Below are 26,465 nucleotides of genomic sequence, written 5' to 3' on the forward strand. Positions count from 1 at the left end.
GGTGAGTGAATCGTAAAAGCATACCAGTAATTTTGAGTCTATTAGCTATTAAGCAAATTGTAGTAATTTATCCGCCGACACATCTCTTCCTTTCTCTCTCTTCCTCTCTTTCTCTTTCTCTCTCTCTCTCTCTCTCTCTCTTTCTCTCCCTTTCTCTCTGTCTCTCTCTCTTTTGTTTTCCCTCTTCCACCTTTATACAGAAATACGTACAGCGCAGATTTATGTCATCTTCAACGTCAAATCATTGCCAGTCTCGTAACTTCCGAACAAAAAACATACTCCTTCCTTTTCTCTTCTACTTTTCTTCTTCCTTTCGGCGCGTTATGCGACACGCTAGCAGCGCAATTAACTCACACGCGGTTTCCTAGTTAAATTAAAAAATAAGATTTCATTTTCAGAGTGGCGAGTTAAAAGGAACGTACGATAGACGCGTGAGACGCACAGAACGACATGCTGGGTACAGAACACCCACAAACTGTACACTTCTCATCGGCACGAAAATACAACACGGCGAAACATCATATCGTGGATCGTGGGAATAAAGCCTCAGGGAAAGAAGACATTTGATGTCTAAAGTCACGGTCTGCTTCTAATATGGCAGTCTAGCGCTTTTCCCTTGGTCATCGATTAAATATTATCAGGAGTCGCCGAACTATCACATATTTCAGATACTCCAGCGCACGCAATGCCCTCTAAGCGATAATTCTATGACTTTTTTCCTGAGGCGCGGAAATACAAAGTTTTATATAAGTTCATATTTTTTCTGCGAATTTAAGACCAATTCTGGCCAAATTTAAACGACTAATTCCGAGTAATATTAAACGACTGATACCTATTTAGATTAATTTTAATCTCAGTTTAACTTATGGTTAATTATGCACACTGGACGCGAAATTGTTTGTCGCGCAATGAAGTTGTAGTAGCCAATGAATTGTTCCTATACATATACAAATCGATTTACGCCGGGGTTATAATGTCGATGTTATGAAACTGGTCAATCGTAGCTATTCCTTTAAAGAATGGAAAGACTATGATTGAGCACATTTCCGAGCAGTGTAAACTTCTAGTCACTTACTGTGCGGCAAATTGTAACGCGGTAGCCAATAAGCGTACAGCTTTTAAGATGTTCATTGATTATCGCGCCGAATTTTGCCGCAAGCATTTCCGCGTCAAGTGTGCAGAAACCATAAGTTACAGTGAAATTAATTAATCTACATTAATAGAAATGGACCCAACTCCTTCCAAACTGAAACGATCAATTAACTTAATCAATGATATCTGTTGTGTGTGTGACATGAAAAATAAAATTATTAATTTTCTTAGAAAGATTTGAATATGAAGATTAGATTAGGAACAATGAATTATATAATAAAAAATTGTAAGCAATTGTTGAATTAATATATATATATATATAATTAGTATCATTAAAGTACTACCTTTTAGTATTTTCGTAGAATAATACAAAATAAATATTACAAGCTTTACACATAAACATATATACAACATCAGTGTCCTGTTTTATAAAACATTATTTTTAAAGAAAATAGGCCATTGGATCTTCGTCGCGTTTGCGTTTCATTTGATATGCTTCTATCTCTTCAGCTGTCAATTCCTTTGTCTCATACATACTGTTGTACGGACGTTTCCTCTCGTCTACTTTCAACATCCTGTCTGCTTGCTCTGCATTTTCCTCTTCCTTTCTCAACGCTTCTTTCAATTTGTCTTCAGCTTCTGCATTATTCCGTTTTTTATTCTTACGATTTTCTTTTCGTTTCTGTTTTTTCAATTTTCGTTTAGCCGCTTTACTCTGCAATTCCGTTCTGTTTTTCATATCATCCTCGGACGAAGATTCGCTATTGAGGGAATGATTGTCATCCATTGTATTTGATTTATCTAGCCCCATTTCTTCCATAGATGGTATTTTATCTGGTATGCTGTTGCTCACTGCTTCCGCTGCTTTTTTCCCTGATTCTCCGGTGCAATATGAATTTTTTATGAAGGAATGACAGCACTTGTAAGCCCATTTTCCATCTTGCCAATAGGAACCCCAGATCAACGTGTGATTATTTGGATAAACGTCCTCTTCGTATTTGGATCTTATCACTTGTCTGTCTTGTCCTTTGATTATTTTACCGTACCTCGAATATTCAACGTAGTGTTCAGTCTGTGCTAATAATAGAGCCTTCGGTGGTGCTTGAAGATGCTCTTCACCTCCGTAACGCTCGATAACACCATCACGTGCCTTATCTTTCAACTCGTCGCGTTTCTTGTCATATTCCTGCTTCAATAGTTCTAGTTTCGTAGGCTCAGCCAATAAATGTACGTCGACTCCTTTTTCATGCGCTTCCCAAGCAAACAATTGTGCATTAGCATGCTGCTGCGTGTCTCCCGAGAAACGAGCTGAGTTTTCACCTTTGAAATCCACTTCACGTTCTGTACCTGCATAAGGATTGTCACGCATAGATCTGGTCTTTGGATCATAATACGCAGAATTTGGATCTAAATTGCGCAGATACTTGGCCGTGTCCTCTCGAATCCGGAGATTCCTTACAGTAATGCGCTGCTTAGAATCGACCTTTGTACCAGGCATGTCCACTTCGTCTACATATTTATCTTCGTCCTTGTCCGAGTCTTGCTCGTCGTTTTCTTCCTCTGCATTGAGCTTCTCGGCACGCATCTGCCTCTTGGCTTCTTCTATCTTTTGGTACTCTTCGACAATCGCTCTGTGCTCAGAAGGGTCGTAACCGGCCCATCTGTCTCTCTTACCATCGTAGTCCATAGACAGCTCGGGTTGGGTAAATTCATCCGGCGCTATCTTGAAATTAGTGTACTTTGCGCCAACCTTACGCGGTCTCTCCATACAGTCCTTCCTCTTGTGAGTCATCGCGCCACAATTCTCACAAGCACCCTTACGATACTTGATAGCCGTTCGCGAGGTATCTACCCCGCGATTGTACCAATCGTCTATCGAACTGTACTGCTTCTGCTTCTCAGGTTGTGGTCTCTGATGCTTCAGAGTGGGACCCTGAGAACCGAAGTACCACGGTGTCGCGCTGATGTACTGCGGAATGTGCGGATTGATATCTTTACCCTCCTCGTCGACGGCCGCGGGGGCTGTACCAGCCTTCCTCGCTTCTTCAAGTTCCTTCGCCTTTCGCCAGTCTTCTCTGCTCTTCTTCCGCGGCTCATCGTCGAACGAGCTCTTGTTCTTCAAGATGCTCGACACCGTTACGTTTGCCGCCGAACCGGCCATTCTTTCGACTCACTGGTGTGCTTAGCTTTTCAAGAGACTCGTTTACTCACATCTGAATATAAGGCTGCTTATGAGGTTAGTTTTCTATTGACAGTAGTCAAGTGTAGCCAATATAACCATCTTCGCGGCGTGCCAATATATATGATGCGATTCTCGTTGCGAGTTGCGAGTACACTCGATCTAGTAAATTACCAATATCGTTTTAAAATTACGCAATTCGGTTTGTAATATTTCTAGGGTTAAATAATTTAATCCTTTTAAAGTTAAATTATTTATTAACTGAAAATATGTAAATTGATTTGCATTGAATTGCAAGTGTTGCACTAGTTGACCTAGTGACAAACGGTAAGCCCGGATCCTCATACAGGCAACAACGCTTTGACACCGAACGCTGATTGGTGAAAAATGGGTGATGCGGGTAAATTTTACCCCCACAACCGGCTTTTCACCAATTAGCGCTCTGTATCAAAGCGCTGTTGCCCGTATGAGAATCCGGGCTAAAGGATCTGTTGCTCCCCAAAAATGCACTTAAAACAAGATAAATATGCTGGATTCACACTTCATTCGATGTGCGTCATACGACGCAAATCGGATGCACGGCGTTGAAAAGAGAGAAAGCGAAGATGCTGAGTGCAAAAAGTACTAAAAACGCGAACAGGGGCTCTATTCTTGAAGAGAAACGTATACGAAATACTATAGTATACGTAACGTATACTGTAGCATTTCCCTAGACTTTCGTATACGTTTCTTTTCAAGAATAGAGCCCCAGATCTAAATTGTAGGAACGAGAAATTCTCCACGCATGCGAGACTACTCGATAATTAATCGATGTTAAATTTGGCCGCCATGTTCGTGTTTACAAAGTGCTAGATGGACCGACAGACGCAATTATCGGTGACGAACATAAAACGTTAGAACATGATTTGACACGCAACTATTTGCAATCTGATGACGAACTTACTTAATTTGAAAAGAGATACCGAGTTATATTAATTACACAACGCACAAACGACAGTGCAAGAAGACAATTCAAGAGCTGTGACAATTCAATCTTGCAATTTATATTTATATATATATATATACACATTGATATATATATAGTTATCATTTACAAGAAAAATGTGGTTGTATTTTATACTTATCATATTCGGCATTTTTGATGTCGCAATGGCTTCCAATTTTGATTTCGGTGACACTCTAGCATTGATCTTAGGGTTAACTATAGCGATTGTCGGATTCTTCGCCTGTTTGGGGGCTTACGCACGAAGACGAAGTCATTTTGAATCTTTGTGATGCTTTACAATCTGTTTAAATATATCTAACAGTAAGTATAATAATGTTTAACGCTCAAGTTCTTCATCCAGGATACAAATAGAATATTTGAAATTTTTAAGTTGCATTCACCCAAGATTGTGGCAATTCAATTTTAATATATTTAAAATGTCTCTTTGTGTAACAAGAAAATTGCTACTTGAGAGAGAGAAAATGGTTTATTTTTATTTAGTAGTTTTTAGAATAATACAGTCTGTATTATCTGTAATCAAACTTTGTTTGACCCATCTTTTTTTTTTTTATATGTTTGTATTATTAGTTTTTATCTATTATAATTAATAATTATAATCAATAACATAATTCTTTCTTTTAATTTTTCTTTATAAAATATGATACTAGTAAAATAACATTTACAATTATTTTATTGGTAGTAATACTTGTTATAATTACAGCATAAAGGAATTCTGCAAAGATGATAGCCAAAAGGAGTAATTTCTGTACGTGGAAAAAAGAGAAACAGTTCTAAAAAGAGATTCGATGATATTCCTGAAATATATTATAATATATTAAGATTGTACATAATATCTATCTATTGTATAATAAAAAATATGAATAATAAACAGCATTTTTATTATTTTGATATTAATTCGATGATATCACAGTGGAAAAAGACAACCAATCTGTATTGTACGTATATTTATTTCTCTTCGTTATGTTTCATTGAAGTAATTTTTACATTTAACGTCTTTTGATAAAGGTCGTTTAATAAAGTTTGTTTGTTTTACAATATTGTATTATTAAAATTGTCATATAATAGCACTAAAAACTTTTTGGTAATTAAAATAAATTTATTAATATTCTTATTTTGTAACATAGAATTTTTAAACAAACCCTGCGATAAAAAGCAATATTCTATAGCCAAATTGTATTTTCAAATTGTTTTAATACATATTAAATTGTGATTATTTAAGAATATGTTCGTAATTGTTCCTTTCTGTGTTTGTGAAATTACTTAAATTACTTAAAACTATCATGCCTGCTGCTTGAAATCTCAAATTTTTTATTGCAATACAATTCTGGAAGGAAACTATTAATTTTATACATAAAAAATGTATTATTTCCAATAAGCAGAATAATTATTAATGCAATGCAGAAACTAACAATATTGACTACCGGAAGAAGACTCGATGGATATTCGATCTTCAAAAATTCAAGCTTAGGAACGAATCACATTGGCTGCCAAAAAAAAAACAGTATCTAAACTTATTTCGAAAAATAATTCAGACGAGAAAAATACGAAGAAAAACAAGAGATTCTAGCCTGACGATTTTATATTTCCATGACTAAAGAATACTCGCGCGAAATTTCATTAAGAACCATTCTTCACAAATAAAGCTTCGTTTATCAACTATTTGCTATCCGTATTTCTTAGGTGTCAACAAGATTTGATATAATAAACAGCCATTTCTCATATCAAATTACACGACTGAGATTTCCTAGATGTAATACAACATCAATATTTAAAAAAAGAGAAAAGGTACGTAGCCGTTTATGAATGAATTACTGAAAAAATTTCATTGTAATTTTAAAAAACTGTTAAACTAATATCTACTAAACTCATACATTATATTTAATGATGACGATTAGATACACCACCTACATAAGTATCTGTCATTCAGATAATCATATAAAATAATCTAATTTGAAGTCCATGTTATATATATATATATATATATATATATATATAAAAAGCACCAAAAAGCCTTATATTTAAAAGGAGATTTAATCTCAGCACAAAAATCACCAAGTTCAAGGTAGACGCGAGTCGCGTGTCGGAACGAATAATTTTAAACATTTCTCCTTCGACACACAGTTGTATAACAATACAGATAGCCGATCCGTGCGATAATTACGAACAATTTTCGATATTATTAAACAATACTAATGTAAACGAAAAATCCATAAACGATTTAAAAAACTAACAATAACGATCTATTGGTAAAATGTATAATATATTCAGGAGTCATTATAATCGAATTAAAACTATAATTGAATGTTTCGCTATCTGAAATGATGTGTCACAAATTACCAAGAACTAAAATGGAAATTTTTAATACGTTTCTCCAAGGTGTTGACAGTGATACATCACTTAGATTGATTAAATTGTTAATAGTCAAACTGTCAACAGGCGCATTTGTCAATGATCTACAGATGGCATCGGATAATTTATCTCAATTACATCATATATATATCAAAATAAACAACGGTAGATAAAACGGCTACTACCAGCTTTAAAAGAAGATAATTATCAATATAGTAAACGAAAGATATATATGGGTTTGCTAACTAGTAACACATGACTTTTTTTCTTTAATTGAAATAGGCAAAATCGCTAGAAATACATTAAAGCATAACAGTGACTATATTAATCATATTTCTCTCTGCCTATTTTTTTTACCTCCAACACACACATACACATACCCGCACAATTATACGCATACATACTCGCATAAGCTACATACACTTCCTTTCTTTCTTCCTTTCCATTCTCTCTGATTCTTATTTTTTTTTTTTGCCCCTTGCCCCTGTCCCTACCTAGCACTCTTTCTCATTCGATCTCTTTTTTTTTCTGACATATCCAGCATACAGTAACAGTTATACACATATACCGAGCAGAATGGCCATATGCCATTTCGATCATAAGACTAGTGGAGGCCTGTACTAATGTGAGCTGTGCTACTAAAGGAATCGGGCAATAGTAGAATCCCTTGGAGGTCTCAGCGGAGGAAGATTTTTCTTTTTTTTTTCTTCTTTTTTTCTTTTTAACGCATTGAAGCACAGTACATGTAAAGGCCTCTATCTCCAGTTCCTGCGTTGCATTCGGAAAATTTATATGTATGTGTATATATGTATGTACATACATATATATACACATATATATATTATATATATTATATATATCGCTTCTTCGCAGTATCTTCCCACTTTTTCCGCTTTTACTTCCGCTGCGAGGCACATATCATAGCAATATCATGCACACGCTCAGATAGCGAGAATATTTGATATATCTTGTTTAATATACGCAAGTGCGTCGTACATCGAAAAACATTATATATAGTTTCACTCACGTTCTTTTCTTTCTTTTTTTCGATCCATCTTCGCACCTTTATTATATTGTCTAGCAATGGGGCGCGCATTTCACAGCAAATTATATATTCGAATTACACTCGTGACGATAACGATACGAAACTGCACTATAAAGTACCGAGCGTTAAACTAAGAACGAACGCAGATCGACCGAAAAATATAGAAGCGTGTGAGCCGAATGTTACGTTATTGATCCGAATGCGAAGGAGGAACCGTTGAATTTTCGGCGGTGATCGAGTGGTGCAGCTCCGCCGTTGGGGGCGTATCGTCACGTGAAGAATTTGTCACGTGAGATGTGGCGGGTGTCGCTGGCTGAGATTGAGTCGTGGGCGGCGTATATATTAGCCGATAGCCAGCTGGCAAAAAGAAACCGCCATGGGGCGTGCAGCTGAAAGTCTGAAAATTCGGTAGTGGCTGGCCCTCATACTGGATGTAGGCGCTTGTCGCGCCGGATATCGGTAAAGGCGCGGATGCAGGTAACGATCCGACGTTTGTTGACGGGATATTCGTTCCCTCTGATAATATAGGAGTGAATTGGTACTGCGTCGGATTTCCAACCACCGTGCTGTGCGTCGTATCAATGCTCTCGGATACATCATTCGAACAGTTATTACCTTGCTGAGAAACTACACTTTGCATATTTTCAGAAGGCACTACTGGAATTGGGATAACATAAGCATGCGGTATTCCAGCCGATGCCTGCTGCGGTTGAATTTGCAGTGGAGGCTGCTTTAATTTCTGCATGGCTAGCCGTAAAGTCTCATCCGTATCCGGATAGTTACTCGGCCCTTTCTGCAGTGGAGTCTGCGGCGCTGTGCCAAACATTAGATAATCTTCCGTTCCTGGAATTCTAGGTCCTATCAAATAGCAAAATAACAATCAATCAGTATACATTGTACACATAAGAACACATATATATGTATAATAAAATGAAATTAATTTGTACTACTGACCAGAGATATTTGTTGCAACCGTGTGATAAAGCAACGGATGATGCTGATGGTGAAGCGCACTTGCTTGTTGCTGTTGTTGAATAAGCAATTGTAGCTGCTGTTGTTGAAAACGTTCCAACTCCTCTCTATGTCTTTTTTGCAACGTTTCTAGTTCCAAAGTTTGTCTATACATAATAAAAATTGTTTTACATCCTTAAAAAATTGGCAAATCGTAAATTAATCTTTGAAGTTTATTTTTATCTTTTTAGTTATTTTAATACATTTTAGATATATTTTTATCTTTCGTTAAATAAAAAATAAATTTATGGTTTCTAAATGTTATATTTTAAATAATATTACCTCTTTATAAGTAACTGGTATTCTTCACTCGGTGTAAGAGCCACAAATCTCTCTTCTTTTTCAGACTGTAATGTTCAATAAATTATTTTATTTAACTCTATTATTCTTATTAAAATAATTTATTTTACAATTTTTATATTTTTATTTAATATAATGTTATACAAAGAAACTTACTTCAATATTTAAAATGTTAGTACCATGAGTTGCCTGTACAGTTGGCGGAATAGAATTTTCTCGACTATAAGATATTTGTGCAGATACTCCTATAATTAGAAAATAATATATCATTTGTTTTGATGCATAAAAACGTTCTTATATATATTTATTACTATAATAATGTATTTTATTTAAGTTTCATCTTTTAAGTAAAATCTCTAACCATGTAGATCATCTATATGATGAGGAAGAACATTTTGCCGTTCTAAAATTTTTAATTCTTCTGTTTGTTGTAACTGAGACCTTACAGCGTCAGTAGCTTGTTGTTGATTAATAGCAGCATTGCTATGAACAGGCGGACCCGAAACTTTGGAAACCATAAATCTTGATACTTTTCTAGCAGGTTGAGTAGAGTTTGCCTTCTGCATCCACATTATTATTCCAAGATAAATATTCCAACATTATTTTGAAAAACAGATATATTATAAAACGATTTCTATTATAATTTTGTAACGTTTTAGAAAAAAAGTGTGACATCAAACTAATTAAGGCAATACGTATAAAAATAAAGGCATAAATAATGTAGTATTTTCGAAAATGTAGAAAATTACCTCATTAGTAATGTCTTGGAGTTCTGCCTGAATTGGAGTATTAGTACCAGATCGCGATGTTACGATGTTAGAAGTAACAGTAGCCACAGGTACTATTGATACTGGCTGTGCGGTTGTTAACAAATTTTGTACAGATTGTTGTGTTTGTACGTTTGATATAGGTGGCGTTAAAGGTTGAACTGGAGCTGCTGCGAAAACTGAACCTCTATGATGAATTTTTGCTAATTCTTGTTCTAGTTCCTGCAAACGGGATCCTGGTCTTTGAGTTCGTATCTTCACATTTTCTTTGCTCGGACTCATATTTTCGGTTCCTGTGGGAGCTCCTGGTGTCGGACTATCAAGGGAGCATTCCACATTCTAAAAAGAAATTTTATGCGGATATTTATGAAAGAAATAAAATCATCAATTGCGCGCATAAAGTATTATATATACCATAGAGAACTTACACTTTGAGACAGTGCAAATGCGTTAGAATTGTCTTGCATTATGGTGGAACCCTCGTTAGTTGTCTCGGCTTGCGTATCGGTAAGAATAGTAGAGGAATGTATGGTTGTTTGAGGAGATAACGGACATGCGGCATTCGCAGATGAAACTGGCATGCCAATATTAAACAATTTCTGTTGCAAAGAATGCATATACGCGTCATATCCTCCAACCACCTGATTATTATGAGGGGTGGCAGGATAACTTATAGGTGGTGTACCAACGTTCAGCGATTCCGATGGCTGACTAGTCACTTGTACAAGTTTCTGATGCAAGTCAGCTATAGTTTGCGGTCCTGCACCACTTCCGACATTCCCGCAACTTATCTCTGACATTTTGTCCAACGAATTCTGTTGACTGAGTTTGCGATGCTGTTGCTGTTGTTGCTGCTGTTGTTGCTGTGGTTGCGACAACTGTTGTTGCAGAATCGATGTAGAATCGATGGATTCAACAAGAGTGTGTTCAGGTGTCACATCGTGACTGGAATTCTCATTTTCGGATGTAAGTAACTGACAATCGGAACTAGTACGACGTATACTGAAATAATAAAGTAAACTTAATGCAAACTAGCGTTTAACATATGTACCGTGTCTATAGTGTTTAATATATGTATTGTTGTTATCAAATAGAATAAGTAAATACACATACCTATTTAAATTCGAAGATTCCGGATTCTCAATTTCCAAAGGTTTTGCTGGATGTTGTTCTGGAAGTTTCAAATGTAAATGTGATTGATCTAATACGACGGAAGATTCACTGTGTTGTTGGTCTTGCATAATCTGCTGATGCATTTGTGGCTGCACAGAAATTTGTTGTAACTGCAATTGATTTGGGAGCGATTGCAACTGATTTGGTTGTATATGTCGTAATGGCTGCTGTAGAGGAGTTTGATTAGTCACAATCCATTTTCCTTGAGTAATTGATTGATTTGATACAGTTTGAAGAATGGATTGCATCATCTGTGATTGAGCGTCAATTTGTTGAGGGATTGTTAACGGAATTGACTGCGGTATCGACTGTACTTGATTCTGGTGAAGCACCTGTTGATTCTGAAATGCTTGCTGAAAGTTCTGTTGTCCCTGATATCCCTGATGCACGATCTGCCCTTGATAATTGTGTTGAACAGGTTGAATTTGCAGCTGACTCGCTTCCGGTTGTATAGGTTGAAAATACTGCTCGGATTGGACAGATTTGTGGTCGACTGACGTGGCAACAGCAACGTTAGGAACTGCGGCTGGTTCGTGGCTGGTTAGAGGATGAGGAGTGGCAGATTTGGATTTCGGATTGGAAAGTATGTTTGCTAAATTTTGTGCGAGATCTGGAAGCGTCGAAGACACCTCTTTCGTCTTAATGGCGACTTTAGGTGCGGAAATATCTGCGGCAACGACCGGATGTACAGAGGCAGGTATCTGCATGGCTGGAGGTAAAGTTCCCGGAACATGTTGCACGTTTTGATGAGGAGGTTGAGTAGCTTCTATGGCGCTTTGCGGCAACGGTATTGTACCAACAACATCTTGTGGAATGACTTGTACATGTTGCATGTGCGTTACAGGTATATTAGTTGCGTTCATGGCCTGTCTCTTTTCTTCAGCTATGCTGGATGATTCCAAAATTTGTGAGTCCAAGGATACATTGGACGTGTTGGACGTAGCGGATAAACTCGGCACTCTGCGATTTCGATCATCCATAGTTGTTGGTTGTACCGGTTGCATATGGCCTGACAGCATCACATACTGCTGTGTCGGAGGCTGCACTTGTTGCGGGATAAATTGCTGCACCGCTGGACGTTGGGCCTGCATTTGTTCCGCTTGTATATGCATCTGCATTATGCCCTGCTGCACAGGAATTTGTTGCTGTGGTGGTTGCATCACAACGCCGGGTTGTATCATTGCTTGACTTGGATACTGCGCCTGCGTTTGAGGTATTCCGTTCGAATGAAGCGGCTGAGGCTGCAACTCTTGCGAATTAACCGGCACGAAATGCTGCATACCAGTTTGAGGTATCTGCTGGGAAGTTTGCTGCGCCGTTATCGTAGATCCCTGAACAATTATGGTATGCTGCTTCGATTGTCCGATAGTCGTGGTTTGTTGCACGTGTCCCGTCACTTGCTGTAAAGTCTGCATTTGAATAATATTCTGCTGCAGTCCGATCGACTGTTGTCCTGGTTGCAAAATCTGTTGCGTGCTGTCTGTCTGTTCCATAGTATACGGAATACTCTGAACAATTGTTTCATTATTGCTAGTTGGCTCGAGCATCGTTCCACTCTGGATTTCTAAAACATTCGCTTCCACGTGTTCCTTATTTTTCAATATAAGCTCCGCGTTCGCAACAGGCGCGACAGATTGCGATGCTGACTGTGACATTGCGATATTTGTACGATCTATGCTTTCACCGACAGCAGAAGATTCCTCTTCAGTCGCGATATTTTTTTGTTCGACCACAGGACTAACTAAGAAGCGAGAAACTTTACGCAGTGGCGTCGGTACTGTCAAAGTCGATACCTCTGCGACAATGTCAGACGCATTTATCTCTTTAGTTATTCCAGATTCTTTTATGTCTACATCTTGCTGCTCTTGAGATTCTTTTGATGCCTCACTCGCATGACTTGCGTTCATTATTGTATCCTGTATTTGAGTCTGAGTATGCGTTGCAGACGCTTGATAAGATTTAAAGGCCGAATTGTTAGCATCATCTTGAATATTATGCTGTGCTTCCATAACTGTTTCCGCGGACGTTGCAGAAATGATAGTTTCTTGATTCTCCGTTGGGTCACTTGGTATATTTGTAGGTGTTAAAGTGTCAGTATTTTGTGTAGATGTGGACGATCTTCTGGAAGCTTCCGCTGACGTATTTTCGGCACCGGCATGACTATCAGGAGTTTGAGCGACCTGTTGCTTCTCCAAAGTGGTATTGGCAATATGAGAAATAATCTGTTCGATCGGCAACAATTTCGTTGGAGTAGAAGTGTTTGAAGTTTCGTCTCTCTGAAAGGAATAAAATGATCATTGTTATTTCAAATCATTGTATGTTTGTGTATGTATTTGTGAGAGATAAATATAATATAAACAATACAAGAGACCTGCATACACACATACGCACGCGCGCACGAATACACAATATATACAGGCTGTCCTAAAATTCACGAATCAAAATACCATAAGAAAATTTCTGAAAATTTTGAGATATAAAAGTTTAAATAAAGCCAATTACAGATTACGTTTAGACGGTCGTATACCCACGAATCGCATATACGATAGTATAAGTAAGCGCGCACTTTAAATGTAATCTGTAAATGGTCATATATAATAGTTCACAAACTATTACTTAAAGTAAAATAAAACTATTATTTAAAATAAAATTTACCTAACTTCTTGCTCAATTTTTTGAAAAAAACTTTTTTTTACTGTAATATTTTAATCCGCAAATTTCGGAATATCCTGTGTAAATATATGTATACACACACATGCGCGCGCGCGACACACAAATTGAATGAACATATCAACAATTTTACATTATAAATTTTAAAATATATCCATTATTATTAAATTTGTTTTATAGAAAACTATCTACATATACAAAACCATTTAAATAAAATAAACAATTATATTTGAAAAATATATTATAAAGCATTCTTACTCTTATTTACGAAAAAAAAAATATATATACATATATGTATATATAACCAAACGTATCTTATTAAATCTTTATTACGATAACATTTATGATGCAAAATATATTTGTCTATGGGTGCGGTCCACTTGGTGCTACAAATGCTTCAGAACCATTTAACTGACCAATCAGACGAAAGAATTTCACTAATTGATCAATCAAAAAATGCTTCAAAGCATTTGTAGCATTAAGTGGACTATAACCTACGAGAACATAACGAATTATTTCTTATTATAATATTCTGAAAACCTATATTTATAATTTCTATAATAAAGACTCTTTTAGAATAATAAATTTCAATAAAACAAAAATAAGCAGAATTTAAAAAAAAATATGCAGAAAAATGTATAAATCGATACAGTCAATGAATACAGCACACAAAATATGTAATTTCTTTATTACATATATATATATACATATATATATATACATATATATATATATATATATACATATTCTGAGGTTTTCAACAAATATTCATGGAAATCGATTTCTCAATCATAGCTTTTTCAAAATCATTCGTCCAGTATTCACTTCTTTATATTACAAAAGAAATCGGAATCTCTCTCTTTCACAAAAAAATAAAAACTTTTAAATCTCAAAACTTTCTTAAGTTTCTGTATACATAATGTAAACCTATAACAAGATAAAATTATAATGGCCTAACAAATGTCCGAATCTGGGCATAATTGATTAAAAGTGTAACAAAAATGAGATGCGTAAGCGTCCACGAATATATAACTCTGAAATGCGGGAGAAACAGGAGAAGGGACGGTGGGATCGATGAACTCACCGAACGGTGTCTACGGTGGACTTTGTACGACGATCGGTGGCTGCTTTGACGTGTTAGCGAGCCATGTCTCACCTGCTGCGTCCAAAACCATATACACTAATTATATGCACACCTTTGATTTTATATTGAAAATATGTTCCAGATAAAGCCCCCTATATTATTTTATAATAATATTACTATCCTGATTTATAGATTTTAAATGGAAATACAAAATTGATCCATTTAAGGAGAAGATCACATTACTTATGCGAAGCATTGTCTTGGACACATCTGCATATTTAAAGAGTACATAATAAAAGTTTTCCACGCGTAAAATAGCGTCTAGTGATCAAGAAATTGATGACAGAATTCTGCAAAATATGATGTAAATATTGTTTACACCATATGCTGCACTTTTAATGATGATATTAATGTCTAACTTATTCTTTAATATGTAGCTACTAAAGTTATACCTTAGCTGTATCGAGACTGTGGTCGCGATCCCTAGGACGTCTGCTCGTAACCGGACTTCCACCAGCAGATTGATCAGGTGGACCATGTGCTACCAAAGGTAAGGTACGTGTGGGATCCAAGCGCAATTGTTTAACAATGTCTTCAATTAATTCTACGAATGTCTCGCATTGAGATTGCGGCAATAGATTTTCAGCAACCTAAACATGTTAAGGAAGAAGAGAAAGAGAGTAAATAATATGAGACAGAAAGTAATATATAAAAATGTGTTCCACTGAACGTTCGCAACACTTGCAAGCATCATTTCATTCTTGTTTAATATTTGAAAACGATAAGGAAATGATGCTCGCGAGCGTTGCAAACGTTAAGCGGAACGCACCCAAAGTAAATAGATGCCGAGATATATCCTTACCAAATTGTTGGCAATGTCTGTAGGTACCATATCATCTCGATCAAATTTAAAGGTAACAGTCTTTTGTTTACTTGTATCTAACTGGCACTCGACAGTCATTGATTGTCCTTCGCCGCTACTGACAGATAAGACTGTTAATTTAATGCCCGGCTTCTTACGTTTAGTTCCAGAACGTTTTATTCGACTTCTCTCGGAAGCAGTGACGCTTTCGGAATTTTCTGGCGTAACTCTGAAAAATAAAATATTTAATTTTTATTCGTAATTATTTATTCATCTTTATTTTATCTTGCCTTACCCATCGTTTGACGCTACAGTCTGTTGTGCAACGCCCGTTGCGACTAAAGCAGTGGCAACAATTTGATCTTGCTGTAAATTAATTGGTTGATCCGGCGGAAGAGATTGTATCGAGTCCATTGTATCTTGTTTTACCAGGGAAGACCTGTCAGTCGTCGGACATTGATCCGTGTTCGAAAGGAAATGTTGATGTTGCTGCTGAAGATTAGTAGACGATTGTGCTGGGACATTTGTCATATTGGGTGTTATTGAAATAGAATTAGGTATGATGTTTGTGTTTTGTGAATACTGCATTTGCACGAGAATATTTTGTTGAGATTGAGACTGTGGACCGGTATTACTGAGTAAAGTAGGCGCGCTCTGTATATTGGGAATCGTCGAAGTCGGGACGTTTTGCATATGAGTCACAGCCGATGTATTATTGACACTTATGCCCGACGGTACAGATGCCTGAACTTGACCTGCCGTTGGGATGTATTGCGACTGCGAGGCTGCAGATACCGTGCCTGCAGGTAAACTCGTATGAGAGTAAATTTGCGTCGCAGTTTGGGTGGACGATAAGATTTCTACGTGACCGGAAGGATTAGAAGTGGTATATGTATGAAATATTTGTTGTGGCATGGTTTGCTGATACAATGAACCTGCTGATACATATCCCGAGGAACCGGTAGCGCTCTGTTGATAATATTGCTGATTCTGAACAGGTGGTGAACTAACGGTATGCTGATGCAGCTGCTGAACATGCTGGAGTTGCTGTTGAGTTGCATACTGTTGTTGTTGTGCGTGTTGTTGAAGCATGTGCTGCTGTTGGGGCAATATCTGCATCTGTGGCTGCATTTGTTGCTGCATTTGATGAGGAATTTGTTGTGGAACACTCATCTGATTCAATTGTATATATTGCTGTTGTTGCTGTATCTGAACATGCTGCTGTTGCTGTTGCATCTGCTGTGGGACCTGTGGAAACTGAGACTGAGCCTGAACGTTTTGCGGAGTAGAACATTGTGGAGAATTCGCATTCAAACTTTGCGGGACGTGCTGAGGATACTGTTGTTGTTGTTGCTGATACTGCTGCTGTATTTGCTGTTGGTATTGTATTTGTTGTGCTTGTTGGGGTTGCACAACCGACGTTTGCTGTTGAATTATTGGTTGTTGCTGGACTAATTGAACCTGCTGTGCTTGTAAATTATGCTGTTGAGCCTGTTGAGCGGTCGATTGTAATTGCTGTTGTTGAATGGGCATTTGAGTCTGTTGCAATTGCATTGGGACTGGATTTTGCATCTGAATATTGATATTAGATTGAATTTGTTGCTGCTGTTGCTGTTGCTGCAATTGCATCTGTTGAAGAAGCAGTTGCTGTTGTAACAAGTTCTCAGCGTTTGCGGCATTAGCTGCAACATCTGTGGTTGTAGCGGCAGTTTCCCTATCCAAACGTTCCTTCTCCTCTTTAGCCTTACGCTCCTCTCGTTCTCTCAATAAAGTGGTAATTTGTGATTTCAACATCTTAGCCACTGCTTTAGCGTCTTCCTCCAATATGAGACTGGATTTTGCCATTTCTAACGCTACCTCTTCTGCATTATCAGCCTGTATGTCAAAATCGAATTGTATCGCCTCATTTTCTTTATGTTTATTACTGCGCTTTTTAGGGTCCAGCACACGCAATCTGAACTCAACGCGCGATAGCTCGGTATCTGCAACCGCCGAATCCCGCGATACCATCTCCAATTTCAGTCCAACATCATCAGCGAAGAATTCATGATTAAGTAGATCTTTAACGAGTGGTCGTTCTTCCTTCTTCAGACGTATACACATTTCTATGATATCACGTACCTCCGGATTTTCAACTTTATCATAGCTCTGCGGCTTAACACCCTACGTAACAAATCAATATTCAGAGAATGTTGTATCATTTCTCTATGGTATATTAAATTATGTTTATAAGATTTAGAAACATAATTATGTCTCTCCTACATAAATATCACTATCATAAACAACTAGAATTGCACTACACTGATATAAAAATTTAATGCTAAGTATAAGAATATTCAAGCCTATGACGGTCAAAGCTAGACCTTTTTTGCCTAAACAATTTCCAGTGAATTATCTATATCCTATATATGTACATGCATATTCATCATATTTTTGTAGTTATTCAAACTGCGCGCCGAAATTTTTCCGGACTCTATCTAATGCGTGGTCTACAATAGAAGTCGTAGCGGTCGTAGGGTCTTAAGTCGTAGAAAATTGACCAATCATAGTCGATTATTCTTCTCATATTCGATTGCGATTAATTTTTTACGACTTAAGACTCTACGACAGCTACGACTTCTATTGTAGACCCCGCATTACGCAATTAAACTACTGCAGTAATATCACAAGTTAAATTAAATTGACAATGTGCTGAAAAAAACCTTAAATAAATTTATTGCGAAAAATATTACCTCGGCCGGGACTTGAACCCGGACCTCTTGTAATTCGTACGAGCTTCCTAAGCCATTAGACCACTGAGGCCTTAGTAATATTCTTCGCAATAACCAGTATATGTAAGAACAATAACGCTTGTTGCAGGTAGCGTGTATAACCAATAATAAGATTTTATTCAACCGACAAGAATTAAACCCTAAGTATAAGAATATTCAAGCCTATGACGGTCAAAGCTAGATCTTTTTTGCCTAAACAATTCCCAGTGAATTATCTATATCCTATATATGTACATGCATATATATCATATTTTTGTAGTTATTCAAACTGCGCGCCAAAATTTAAAAAAACTTAATGTTGCAATGTACGCTTACCGATACTACACGTTTATATATTTGTGCTGGTCCTGTACACTCGGAATATGGATACTCGCTAGTAGCCATCTCAAGCATACACATCCCGAAGGCATAAACGTCGACCGACTCATCATAATGCTCCTCATACATTTCAGGCGCCATAAATTCCGGTGTACCAATTACGCTCTTTGCAAAACTACGATTCTTCAATGTTGCAAGACCCAAATCACCAATTTTCACGCTTCCCGTGGTACCCGTGATAAAAATATTATCACATTTCAAATCTCGATGAATAATAGGCGGTGACCTGGAGTGAAGGAAACTTAGACCTTTCAAGATTTGCCGACACCAAGATTTTACTACTTTGGGATTAATCTTTTTAAACCTCCTCAAATACCTGTTACACAATGCAAAAAGTTAAAATACATACAGTCAAACATTTAAACATATATTACGATAACTCTATAATCAATGAAGGACTTACGTTTTTAGTGTTCCTGATGTCATAAGTTCAGTGACTAGTACAATATATTTTCTACGGGTAAGTGTAACTTCCCAATAATCATAAAACCGTACAATATTCGGATGTTGTAATCCCTTTAACATTTCAGCTTCTTCCCTGAATCTCAACCTCTCTGTTTTATTCAATTTTTTCTCCTATAAAAAATGAGAACGTTATTTTATTTCCATTACCTACATAAACTTTAATCTTTAATTAACTTATGTTAAAATAATATATTAAAAAATATTTTTTTTTGTGTAATATATTTTTTAAAAAGATATCTTATTGACCTGCAACTCGCACCAAGCTACAGCTACACCTGTTTGAGTATCTAATCCGCGATAAACAGTCTTGAAACTGCCACGACCAATTTCCTCTTCAAATTTCAGAAATCTTCCATCCGGCGAAATGCCAACGGCTTTCTCCTCGTCGTCGTCGTCCTCGATAGTCTGCACCTTAACTTTCATTAATAAATTTTGCACGTCCTCCATCGCCATTGTCTTCTGCGACAATTTCTCATCAGCTTTGAAATTTTCGTCAAGCAATGGACCGATAAAACCTTCTACCGTTTCCTCTTGCGTAACAATATCCTTTTCAGGATGCTCCCTCATTTTTGTATCGTCTCGCAAACTTGTATTCTGTACTTCTTCCATCTCAGTGTCTAACAGCGGAACTTTACCTAATTTACTTAACGATTCATGAAGCGCTTGTGCCGCTACTATATCGCTGATACTGGTGCCATCGTCATCGTATATTGTCACTCTTTCCTCTTCCTCTTCTTTTTCCACATCCGTCTTAGTGTCTGCATCCGTCTCCTCCAGTACCTTTGATGTTACAAACCTCGAACTCTTAATTACCTCCTCACTTAAACCTGCGTTACTTTTGATCCTCATTAAATTCTCCCTCTTACCGCTTCTGACGGTATTCGAAGGATCTCCAGTCTCTTTATCTATACTGTCATCACCATTACCCGTGTACCCTACAGATTTTCTACTTTTTTCTTGTTTACCTTCACTATTATCATCTATAGAATTCATTTCTATGTCTGTCGATATCGTAGTATCATTTAAATCTTTATCTATGTTAGCTGTTTCAATGTTTTTACTACTATGATGTTCAATCATTTTTTCTGCAGAATTTCTATTTCTATTTTTCAAAACTTTTTGGTCGCTATTACTAATAGATTTGGTGCTGAGGGTAGAGCTCGACGATTTTTGCTTATCATTTGTAATACTTTCCTGATTAACTGTGCATAATTCGTGTACCGCAGACAATTTTATTGGCATATTTTTTTGTTCGAATTCATTTAAAATCACATGTTGTACATCTGCAGCGTTTCTTGATGAATCGGCACATTCTGTGAGAATATTACGTTCCACATTTGCTCCCTCATCCTTGCTGAATTTTGCCGACTTCACTTTACTAATTGGTGTAGAAGGTGTAGAACTAGACCCTATATATAATACAATAAAATGTCAGTAATTTTATATATTATACAATTTTATTTTAATCCTGAAAAATTTACCTGGTGTTGCAAACGCATTCTCCGTTGCTGCGATTGCTTCTTCAGCATCACTGAAACTACGATCATTTTCATGATCTAAGGATGACGAATTCACACTTTGGGTAGATGATCGATCAGAGATACGCAAGGCAGATAGTACTTTCTTTTTAGAAGATGGCGAGCTGGTCGCAAGACCGTTGCTAGTTATAGATAAAGAATCAGTACTTTGATCGTGTCGCTGTGTTCGAATTTGCTTTTTAGAAATACTAGCGGAGCGACTTATATTGGATAATACCTACATAAAACATAAAACATTAAATTACAATGTATGACAACTTGAAACATATGATAACAATATTTCTTAATCGTATTATACTATAAATGTTTAGATGGTTCAGTGTTAATTTAGCCAATGCAATTTAATTAACCTTCCTATCACCAGTAGTGTTGGCACTAGGACCTGCCTGCGTGACAATAGATAGCTTTCTTTGGCGTCTGTGATTGTGTGCGTGGATCCTTTGGGTCGTTACAACTGCACAAGGGCCTCCGCTTTCTTGAGAGGCTAAGTGGCCCACTGCCAAACTAATGCCACTTTGGCTGCCAGTGCCTCCACTGGCCACCAGCTTAGGACATAAACTAGACAAGCCACCGCCAGTTCCACCTGAAGAACGTTGCCTGTTTGTCTCATACCTGAAATTCCACACAGATAATTATATATTAAGAATAAAAAACTTGTTTTATTTCACATAAGATAAAACAATATATCTCAATCTAACTTATTCGATATCTTTATTTTACATCTTAGGAAAAAATGTAGATTTAATTCAAAGTTCAAAATATTATGTTAATAACCAGTAGCATTATTAAATTATTAAGACACTTGTTTTAATATGCGTGCATATGTATATATGTATGTATAAAGAAGTATTCCAGTGACAGATATTAAATGACTCATCTATAAGAAACGTCATGCCTTCCCTATCAGAATTTTGGGCGATTTATCCGATCATATCTTATTTACTGTTTGAATATACACATGTACAAAACTCGTCAAAAGAAAATATAGATAAGACATCTAATATCTGTATATGAAATATCTTTTTTTCGTCTTTAAAAGTATAAAAGGAAAATTTTAAAGGTCAAAACTGTAGAATATAGAGAAATCGTTGGTTATTTCTAAATCTGTTATATATACATGTGCATAATATATATTTTTGTATAGTTAGTGATACATTAATATAAACTACTTATTTATATAAAGCATTTTTCGTCATATTGCGTAACAAGCTTATTGTGTAATTATAATTTAAGTATACTCTCGATGATTGAGAAAGAGAAGATTAATCCAATTGAATAATAATAGTACTAAACATGTTAATTCAATTGAATAATAATAGTACTAAACATGTCAGTTAAAATGTTAGTTTAAATAGATTAAATACATTATTTTTATTTTTGACATTAATATTTAACTTTGTATTCACATCAATTCATTATATTCTTTTATATCCAAAAAATAAGTTTTGTAATCGCAAATGTACTACATTAAGCTATCCCACATATCAAATACAAATATTCTTAATTTGTGCCACACTTTTATTACGTTTCTAACTCGGTCTCTATTCTGTAAGTCTTAATAACAGTAACGATATCGTTACATTGTCGTTGCGCAGGTTTTGTACTTGGTAAAAGAACTGCGCAACGTAAAACGATATCATTACTGTCGTTATTATAACACTGACAGCTTAAGCAAACGAGAACTCAGATACAAAGTCAGATATGTAAATAATTCATAACTGTTCATTAGTAATATCAAAAATCGAAAAACGTTTAGTAAAATTTAATAATATCCAGAAATAGAAAATCTTATGAAATGAAAATGATATGGTTTATGAAATATACTATTATAAATCAACATATTGCTAGTATAGATTAAATTAACATATTAATGCTTTTAAATTCTCAGAATATATTTTTATTTTCACAAAAACTATTTTCTCAAAAATAAGACATAAATTGATGAAAAATTGATATATAAGTATAAATTTTTATATTACTTAGAAAATTATCGGATATACAGGTATAAAATATTTATTGAAAATTATTTCTGAAGCAACTTGCAACTTGTATAAACTTTATTAATAATTTTGAGATTACGCAGCATTCGTAAGTATATGTGTAGAGCAAATTTATATCCACTCTTCCTCAAATTATCGAGAATCTACTACAGTAACAAGGTTACATAAATGCGCAATTAATAATAGAATTTCGTAGAAGCAGAATACTTGAAAGATTTAAAAAAAAATGTATCGTAATTAGTTAGAAGAGATTGATAGATTATAATAAAAAATAGTTCAGAAATTAATAATAAAATGTAACAAATGACAATGTAAGAAGCATGATTTTTGATACAGACATCATTATACCTGTCCTGCCTGCTGTGGCCAGATGAGAAGAATCCACGCACTGTATTGCCTATAGCTGCTCTCTTTTTGGTCTCTCTATTTTTTTCTCTGTGCCCCCCAGATCCAGTGCTCACCTGATGATCCTGACGAGTACTTTTATCACCCTACAACATGAGAAATAAAAAAAAAATATATTTAAAAATACATTTATTTCTAATATTTTAAATACCACAGTAAACCCTTTAAATCTAATTTTTAACGACATGGAATCTATTTCAACCACACAATATATTACAGCATAAAGGTATCTTTTCATGCTGATGCTCGATGCTCATTTTTAGAGTCAAAATAAGTCACGTGATCAAAATTGACACTTGATATTCGTCGTGTTTTATTACATGATCTATTTTGACGCTAGAAATGAGCGTCGAACGTCAACATGGAAAAACACCTTAATGTTTAAAAACATAAAACTTACTTAACAAAGTGTAAAATTGTAAACAATACAAAAATACATGATAAAAATGTACATATGTAAAAATGTATATTCTGAAAGCTTACCTTTAAACCAAGAAGTTTAATGTTTAAATTGGAGTTTGTACTTGTTGGAACAGGACTAAGGTCGCACCGAAGCCGTCTGTGTGATTTTTCAACTACTGGAGGATCTTCGTCTGCATTCAATTGACTTCCAATCGAGAAAGCATGCGATTGCGTTAATATAATATCGTCTGTATTGTGCTTATTGTTGCTGTTCACTGAACTCACTGTCTTGCTGTCATTGTAGCATCTCGGCATTGCACATAACCAACTTTACTTAAGATTCTATTTCACAAAATTACTTTCCCTTTTCCCTTACGCTTCTATACTCAGTTTTGCTTTAATGTAAAATTAATAAGACTCATATTTTTATCGCCTTCTTAAGGTAATCGAATTAAAATTTTCCCAACCGTGACTATATGTCTCTTAACGAGCAGTCTTTATTATAAGATTCAAAATATCCGTATCTGTAACATTTTGGACTTAGGCTATGTATTCTGCCATATAAACTGCTGAGCTAGCTAGCAAGTTTCTAGTGTCCAAGGAACTGAAAGAATCTGAAATCAGAGAACAATTTCATTAATTATTGCATGGGAATTCTATTATAAAATAATATTTTCACTTTGCCCTGACAACATAATACTTGTTAAAAAAATTATTTAATAGAAAAGGTCATATTTTATAAAAAATGTAGAGAAATTTAAGAAAAAGACTAAAAACAGTACAACAAATATAAAACATAATTTTAAATTTTTATAACAATTTTTGAAATACTTGTATATAGCCCACTGTTTAAAAAAATTAAGAAATTTAAGAAAAGTATATTAATATCACAAGGTTAGCTTTGATAACTTTGATTTGTTGTATTCCAATAAAGTGATTTATAAATAGTCATAGAAATTAATTTATGTAATAAATTTAATTTGATTAGCTCGTTAACAAACAGCTATACAAATAAATTATCATATACAGTATTTAATTTCAAACATCAACAAGTACCATTGCTCTAATTGCAGAAATTTCTCTATACTAATTTGCTTTACAATTCTTGATGTATACTTACAAAATATATGAAAGAAAAAAAAATCAAGAAAAATCGATACAAGTGCTGTAGAATTTACATGGAAATGTTTTTAATTACCTCTACCTTATATTAAGATATCTGTCATTAACTGTTATGAAAATTAGACGTTTGGCAAAATAAAATCAAGTATGACGGAGATACGTGCGTATGATAAGCGCACAGACCCTAAAGAGAATATTACTCGCAAATCAATTTGCTATTAAACTATATATCAACGCGTCAATGAAGAAACAGTTGAGACGTAGGAACATTTGGTGTTTTGATCGTCACGCGCGAGCGTATCGCAAACAAAGAGACACGAGGAGACACGTTTGTACTTGTTAAAGTCGCAAAATGTTGTCAAGCTCACCGTGGGATACCTCGCTTGAAAAATATGACAATATATAGGGTGTCTCAATAAACACGCGCGCGCACGACATGCGTTAAGTTTTTCACCGACACAGTGGAACGGTTTCCGCGCGCGCGCGTCACGACCCATTGACACGAGTAAAGGAAGCCGCGTTATACACGGACAGCGGTCGAGGGAGATCTCGCGCGCAAGCACTCACGCACGTACACCCGGAGGAGGCGTTCGCAACTCAAACGACGCATACCCATCCGTTGCACACGGATAGGTGTGTGTGTGTGTGTGTGTGTGTGTGTGTGTGTGTGTGTGTGTGTGCGCGCGCGCGCGTGTGTGTGTGTGTGTGTGTGCGCGCGCGCGCGCCGAACAGCGCGAGCACAGCGGCGTTAAACTGGCAGGCAGAGGCACCGCACACGCGACTGAGAGATGCTGCGAGATAATGTGACATCTATCCCAAAAATATCGCTCGACAGGAAACGTTTCACGCGTATCGCAATAAGCGAGACGTGAGACTTCCCGTCGGGCGGACCGGAACGAGCGACGGGCGACGAGGTGGCGCCGAGGCTGCGGCCGCGGCGCCCCACGGCACGTCATGCGGCGCGCCGTTATTTTTGACTGACAAAATATCTCGCCAAAGTGTCCGCGCGATGTACATGTCATGCGAAGGTGAGAGAGAGATGCACGAACCAACCAGTACCTACTTCGGTCTCGAGCTTTCATGCGGGGGAGAATCAGTGTCCGTCCGCTTTCTCGTACTTTTGTTACCTCCGACACGGACCCAGTCATACTAGCCTCGCGGTTGCGTCAACGAAACGGCACTCGTTAAATCCTTTAGCCAGCCGGTACTCACATTTGTCTTGCAGAAAATTCGCCCCGACTACACCCAAATAACTACCATTTTTTTTTTCCACCACTGAACGCTACGCACTCTCACGGTGCTATGCGCAAAGCGGCAGGCGGCAGTATGCACTAATCGACGTAGCTCGGGCCGTCGGGCGTCTGGTTTGGCGAAGTCGGAGACGGCGGAGTAACCCGAGAACGTGTCGTCAAGTCTTGTGCGCAAGATGCTAGGTGGTGCCGTTGCAGACAATCTCGTCCATAAATCATCCAATATATAGACGGAACATATATGGCCATCATAGACTTACAAGATAGACGGAGCGTTCATACGAGAGGAGCTGAAGACAACATTGAAGGACAGCTCTACTCCAGTCATAGTTGTTTCCCTCTTTCACAGTGAGCAGTGGGGGACCAATTAGCTTGAGCGTAAGCCCACAACTCTCGAACGTCTATCTTTAGCCCGGATCCTCATACGAACAACAGCGCTTTGACACCGAACGCTGATTGGTGAAAAACGGCTGATGGGGGTAAATTTTACCCCCACAACCGACTTTTCACCAATCAGTGCTCTGTGTCAAAGCGCCAGTGTCTGTATGAGGATCCGGGCTTATTCCTCTCGGCCACTTCCCGGCCTGCCGCGGCGA

General features: G+C 36.6%; 2 protein-coding genes across 6 annotated transcripts; both read right to left on the reverse strand.

Moving 5' to 3' along the window:
* Positions 1–1,516: 1,516 nt before the first annotated feature.
* Positions 1,517–3,348, reverse strand: Slu7 (Pre-mRNA-splicing factor Slu7). Its single transcript, XM_018511745.1, has one exon. The coding sequence runs from the start codon at positions 3,251–3,253 to the stop codon at positions 1,535–1,537; it is 1,719 nt and encodes a 572-aa protein (XP_018367247.1). The 5' UTR covers positions 3,254–3,348; the 3' UTR covers positions 1,517–1,534.
* Positions 3,349–6,992: 3,644 nt separating this feature from the next.
* On the reverse strand, positions 6,993–25,989 carry Wnk (Wnk kinase). 5 transcript variants are annotated; one of them, XM_018511771.1, is made up of 21 exons: positions 25,683–25,989; positions 23,783–24,111; positions 23,579–23,702; positions 23,039–23,181; positions 21,041–21,302; positions 20,634–20,907; positions 19,399–20,561; positions 19,091–19,263; positions 18,625–19,003; positions 15,834–17,701; positions 15,539–15,767; positions 15,129–15,326; positions 14,677–14,751; positions 10,863–13,198; positions 10,178–10,751; positions 9,732–10,088; positions 9,344–9,542; positions 9,139–9,227; positions 8,965–9,029; positions 8,626–8,789; positions 6,993–8,529 (listed from the first exon to the last, which is right to left on the reverse strand). In XM_018511771.1, the coding sequence occupies exons 2-21, from the start codon at positions 23,794–23,796 to the stop codon at positions 7,859–7,861; spliced, it is 9,357 nt and encodes a 3,118-aa protein (XP_018367273.1). In that variant the 5' UTR covers positions 23,797–24,111; positions 25,683–25,989; the 3' UTR covers positions 6,993–7,858. The 5 variants fall into 5 exon arrangements, with proteins under 5 accessions (XP_018367273.1, XP_018367271.1, XP_018367270.1 ...); XM_018511769.1 differs by having other exon boundaries at positions 14,677–14,748; positions 23,579–24,111; XM_018511768.1 differs by having other exon boundaries at positions 23,579–24,111.
* Positions 25,990–26,465: the final 476 nt, after the last annotated feature.

The sequence above is a fragment of the Trachymyrmex cornetzi genome, unplaced genomic scaffold, assembly GCF_001594075.2.
Source record: "Trachymyrmex cornetzi isolate Tcor2-1 unplaced genomic scaffold, Tcor1.1 scaffold386, whole genome shotgun sequence".
Lineage (NCBI taxonomy): Eukaryota > Metazoa > Arthropoda > Insecta > Hymenoptera > Formicidae > Trachymyrmex > Trachymyrmex cornetzi.